The following is a 6324-nucleotide window of genomic DNA, read 5'->3' on the forward strand; positions in this document are numbered from 1 at the left end:
TCAATTATGATTGTAGTATAGTTAGATTGTTTTTTTTGTTTGTTTGTTCTCAATTATGATTATAGTATAGTTAGATTGTTTATTTCAATTTCTCTTTTCATATTTAAATTAGAGAAATTGTTAAAAATGTCCCTTTTTCAATACCCCTTTTCAAAAATGTCCCATTTGAGAGTCTATTTTTAAGTTTGCCCTCTTTAAATTTTTAATGACCATTTTACCCTTATTTGAAAAAAATCGTCTATGTAATAGACAATAAATAAATCATTAAAAACAAATATTAACATTCTCATTAAGTAATCGAAAATTCAATCATATAATCTATTTTCCCAAATATTTTGTGTTTATAATGATTCCGCAATTTTTTGGCGGGAAAAATTTTTACGGGAAAATTTTACAAGGTATTTTAAAGGTTTTACAAGTTTTTACATGTGTTTTGGCGGGAAAATTGCGGGATCACTTTTCCCGCCAAAAAATATTTTGTATTTTGTGGACCTAATTTTGTTTCAGATAAGGGTAAAATGGTCATTAAAAATTAAAAGAGGGCAAACTTAAAAATGGACTCTCAAAGGGGGCATTTTTGAAAAAGGGTATTGAAAAAGGGCATTTTTAACAATTTCTCAAAAAAAATTGTAATTAACTTAAGATATCCTATAATTGCCATTAATTAATCTGTTGAGGATATTTTATATTATTATTGTTACTATTTATTTATTTATTTACTGTATATTAAACTACAGTAAATATACCATCTTTCTGTTTTTTTCATATTTAAATTATCAAAGATTCATATATCATCGTGTTTATAATTTTTTATTTTTAGTTTAATTGTTGTATCTTTGAATTATTTATTTTGGTTTTTACGTTCAGTTTAAATTATATAAGATTTATAATATATCATAGTTCTAATGATTTTAGATAGCGACATGTGTCATGATTTAAATTACAAATTTATATTATTTATATCAATATTATTTTCTAATTAGAAATATGTGATGATTTTAAGTAAAGTGTTATATTGTTTTATTTGAAATTCTTGAATATGTAAGAAAAATATATGCTTCTTTTTTGTTTTTTGATATTTGGAATTTAATTATACTATTTCAAAATAGTTTATTTCAATTTTATGTTCATATTTGAATTATATAAGATTCATATATCATCGTTCTTATAAATTTTTGAATTTATTAATTTTTATTGATTGATCATAAAGTTGTTGCAATCGAGTATATAGGAATCGAACCTGTAACGTTAGCTTGGAAGGCAAAAAAAATTAGTCGATTTATCATATTTATATTTTTAACGTGTCTAATTAAACACCACTGAACAGACAACAACTGAGGATACACATCCTAAGATATGATGAATATTTTTAATTTTTGTTCTTCATATAAGTATATCATGAATTATTGTTATGTGAATATGTGATATATCTTTCATTCGAAATAATTTTGAATTCATAATTTTCGTGGTTAAAGAAACAAGGCAATAGTGAAAAAGTAAATATTGTTTTTACTTTTGAAAGAAAATTTCTACTTACAACGTTGTTAATTAATTTTTTGTTAGATTTAATTTTAATTTTTTAATAAACATGGACGGGTCCTTATCTAGTAACGTATATATTAGACTTTAATAGAGGATATGCATTTAAATGTGCTGATAGTTATACTAACATAAGGCCCAATGATTTTTTAAACAATGCCCGCTGATCACGTCTTTCAATTAGATTGAGGTGGAGACTAAACCGGACCGACGGTATAATCCATGGGGTAGGTAGGGAAACGAGTGAACCGAATCAGGGGTAGGTGAAGAAGTGACCTATCCGACATGAACCAAACACGGTCGGGTCGGATCCTTACACTAACCATCTCTACTGACCCGACTGAAACAATTCCGAAAGAACTGCGCCTTTTAATAGTAAAAGAAAAAGGTTTCAAACCCTAGACCACGACTTCAAACCCTAGACAACGACTTCCACTATCGGTGATCCAACGGAAGAGAATGAAGAGAAGAAGACGACCAGAGAAGGAGATTCTTCCTGTGGATGTGGTGACGGAGGAGATCCTTACGAAACTGCCTGTTAAATCCCTTATGAGATTCAAGTGCGTCTCAAAACTTTGGTCATCGGTCATCAGCTCACGATACTTCAGCAACCGTTTACGCACGGTCCCATCCCGACCGCGCCCTCGACTTTACATGTGTTTGCGGGATCTCACTGACTACCAAAACTCTGTAATGCTATCATTGGCGCCAGACACTACGTCTTCTTGCTTTGTAGTTGACCACGATCTGACCATCCCACGGCTGGGAGGCTACTTCTTGCAATATCTTCCTGGCTTCATATGTTACAACTTTCTGGGAAAGCCACGGATTTATAACCCTACCACCAGACTACTTGTCACCTTACCAGCCGCCATGAAATCCAACAACATGATGCCGATTCCCACTCCTCCTCCAGGAGAAAGTATCAAAATCGTAGCTTACTATTTCGGACACGACCACGTTATCGACCAGTACAAAGTGCTCTGCTCAACTGGTGTCAGATTGAAAAATTTTCAAGAGATAAGGTCAGAGCATCGGGTCTTTGTCCGAAAAGCTGGAGGAAGAGGTTCCTGGAAAAAGGCGGCTCCAACGTCTCCAGCGGACTTTCTTCCTCACATTCCACTCAAAGGAGGAGTGTGTATCGATGGGGTTATATATTACATGGGTTGGACTGATTCGTATAATTCTGTGCTTGTCAGTTTCCACATTAGATCCGGAGACTTCAAAATGATCCAAGTACCTCGCAGGGACGGAGATGAGCTGCCTGGACGGGTCAAGAATGTGAGTCTTATAGAGTATGGTGGCAAAGCAACTATCATTGACCAGACTAATCTTAGAGAAAAGGGTAGGCTGGATTTATGGGCCGTGGAAGATGCCGGGAACAATAAATGGTCGAGGAGGACTCTGGTTTTGCAGCCTTCTCAGCTGCATTTAGTCAATAACAACATTATATTCAATGTCAAAGGTACAACTCAAAATGGAAAGGTTTTCTTGATACCACAGGATTTGCTTTCTCCCTTTCACATTCTCTGGTATGATCTTCAAAGCAATGACATGAGAAAGATCGAAATCAATGGTGTACCGGATCACTGGTTTAGCAAGGACAAGTTGAAAGTTAAAATGATGTTGATGGATCAGAGTGAGAGTCTCATGTACTTCTAGGCTTGAATAAATCATTCCTTTTTACATCTAATGCATGTTTTTTGAGTGTTTGGACTAAACAGCTTAATGTTTTTCGGGTTTTTCTTGCATCCTCAGAATCTATATATAGATATAGATCGCATATTCAGTGTTTACCAATCCCTAATTAATAAATTAGTAAAGAAAAATGTGGGGTGTCACATTGTGTGTTGTTACAGCTTTAGTGGTCGTCAAGACCAGTCTCTGGCTCTATACATGGGAAAACCCTAACGGCAAGTTATCTCCCGGTTCAATGGGGTTTCCGGTGATCCGTAGAAACCGTTAAGTTCTCCAAACCTTACAGATTCGATGACATCCCTCCATTTGTCAAGAAAAGAATGTCATTGTTGGTCGGTCGTCTCATTTCTCTTATTTCTTCTCTGAGCGCCTCGGGTTCTTTGTTCCGGACGAGTATCCTCGGCTCTAAGACGATTGTTTGGACAGACCCGGAAGTGAACTTTGAGATTTTTAGACAAGAGAACATGTGTTTCATCATGAGATATATATCCAGAAGCTGTTGTCAGAAACGTTGGGAAAGATAACTTGTTCTTCAAGCAAGGCACAAGGACTTCCACAGGTACATGCGACGGATTGCTCTGCGACTGCTCGGTCACCAGTGTTTCATATATATACACAAATTAATTAAAACGACCTAGAAACACAGGAGCATCTCACATCTGACACCCGATCCCATGGCATCTTTAGATGTCAAAGATACTATTGGAAGGGTGTATATATATATAATATAGGCCCTTAACGTACGTACGGTATCCATTTTAAGCAATCAATGTTTATCTATTCTGATGGGGTTTATTTTTATTATTATTATCATGTGTTCTATTGCAGCTAATATTGGAGTAAATAATCAAGATGATCATAAGTGACATCAAACCTAGCTAATAGAACTTGTAGAAAACGTTTAAGATATCTCAGTTTTGATTTTGTTCTTTTCGGAAGGCTCATTACATTTAGTCTAATGGTAAGATCTCTACCTAGTTAGCTTTTCACCCTAAGTACTTGGCTAGTTATTAACACTTTGCATGAATCTAATGTTAAGTTAACTGATTACTTCTTATAAAAGAACTACATATACTTCTACTACTACTACTATGACGCCTAACCCTCTCAACCGCATATACTTAAAGAGCACAATGTCAGTTTTAATTAAGATTGATATATTTTCTATACATATCAGTTTTTTGTTTCTTGTTAAGCATGTAAATATCATTATTGAATGTAGAGGTAAATATCTAGGTTTTGCTTTTGCACAAATGTACATATATCAGTTTTGAGCTCCTCTTCTCACTACACGCTAATATTATACAAGTAATTAATGGTCCTAGTGGATGAGATAAATCACCTAGGTAATTCAATCACCAAAAAGCAAGCATTTATAGATCACATAGTCCAGAATAATAAACATTTGAACGAAACTTAATTTCGTGATTACTTAGAAAATTAAATGTGTGTGTATGGTTCCATAAGCATTAATTCTAGAAAATAAAACATTTGACACATATTGTTTCGAGTTTGATTAATTAACATTAGATTAATTAAGAAGTTCATTTTACAAGTATCACACTAACTATAACAACAATACTATAACCCTAAATGATTAGTGGAAAACAAAATTTTAGGAAATTAAAAAACCAATGAAACAACTTATTTTCTTTCAAAAAAAAGAACAATCAACATTAGATTAAAAAATTATAGCCAAGGAGAAGAAAACAAAACACGTACCGGTAAAAGTCAACAAAAATAGTTCTTTTTTTTTCTGTCAACTGCCTTTCTTTTTCATTTAATAAATGTATAAATCATTATAGAAAAAAACGAGGCCGTTATCTGGGAAAGAGGGAAGGCCCAAATATAGAGAACCCAATATACCAGCGCGTGCTTTTCACTCTCAAGGAACGCGTGAAGAGAGGAGAGAGACCAAAGGCCGTTAGAACACAATCCTGCAAAGAATAAAACCTCGATCCGTTACATCCTCTACTGCTGATCGTCGATATGGATGCAAGAATTGAACGGCTACGATTAAATCTGAAGATTGTAGAAATTAATTAAAAGTTCAAAATCCTCTGGTTTTATCAAAAGAAATCGTACAAGAGGGTGGAGAAAGTTGATGTGTGTGTGTGTGATGCAAGAAACAAAAGTTACGTGTAATAAATAGAATAAATGTTGAATGCTAGTGAATCTGACATCCATTTGCTTATCGTTGTTTATAAATCACGACTAACTAATTATATTATTTAAAATTTACTCCAATTGTGACATTATTTCAATTATAGTTTGGATAGTTGTTTTTTCTTCTTCTTCTGTGAATTCCATCAGAGTTTTAATTACTATATTTTAGAAAAGTATTATTAATTTATTTGAAAAATAAATAATATTTGATCTACTGTATATTGCTTATCATTTTGTTGAGATGAAATGAAAAAAGTGAGAAGAAACCCAAAAGATAAAAGAATTATCTTAATAAAAGTAAAATAAAAATAAAAATGGAACAATGATGATTTCTAGAATTACCATTTATGAAAAAAGTAATATAGGATGGACAAAGTGATCTAATTTGTAAATTATTTTGTTATATACTGTAATTAAGAGCTAGCTAAATAAGTTTGTTTTCTCGAGAAAACAAATATGTTGAATTTTGGAATGTGCATGTTTGATGAACAGAGCCGGCTCTAAAGAATATTGGGCCACAAGCCGAAAAAAAATTATGGCCTATAAACTACCTTAAAAACAAAAATTAAAATTAATTGAAATGATTGGGACTTGGGAAAATCGAATCTCCCACCTCTAGTTACCAAACCTTTATACTTAACCAACATAGCTACATAAGATTTTAGTCAAAAATGGGGCCGAAAATTTATATATTTATGGAGGGCCGCAAGCATGTGCCTCACATGCTTCCCTCAAGCGCCGGCTCTGTTGATGAAATTAAAAGGAACGAAATGCTATCTTTAATGATTATGTGTTTATTATAAAATTTAGAAATACTATAAAATAGTTCATATTATCATAGAATGAAAATACATTTTACATTTTTCCTCCCTCCACGTATATATAATAACATAGAGAGTCAGAGAATTTTATTATTCCACA

General features: G+C 33.0%; 1 protein-coding gene across 1 annotated transcript; it reads left to right on the forward strand.

Moving 5' to 3' along the window:
* Nucleotides 1–1596: 1596 nt before the first annotated feature.
* LOC9315608 (F-box/LRR-repeat protein At2g40920) lies at nucleotides 1597–4124 on the forward strand. The gene has a single exon (XM_021029358.1). It carries the CDS (start codon nucleotides 1999–2001, stop codon nucleotides 3199–3201), a length of 1203 nt encoding a protein of 400 aa, XP_020885017.1. The 5' UTR covers nucleotides 1597–1998; the 3' UTR covers nucleotides 3202–4124.
* The last annotated feature ends 2200 nt before the right edge of the window (nucleotides 4125–6324 follow it).

This window comes from Arabidopsis lyrata, assembly GCF_000004255.2.
Source record: "Arabidopsis lyrata subsp. lyrata unplaced genomic scaffold ARALYscaffold_4, whole genome shotgun sequence".
Taxonomy (NCBI): domain Eukaryota; kingdom Viridiplantae; phylum Streptophyta; class Magnoliopsida; order Brassicales; family Brassicaceae; genus Arabidopsis; species Arabidopsis lyrata.

Excerpts from the sequence above, each read along its gene's own strand:
- LOC9315608 (XM_021029358.1), top strand. The coding sequence starts at position 1,999 with ATGAAGAGAAGAAGACGACCAGAGAAGGAGATTCTTCCTGTGGATGTG.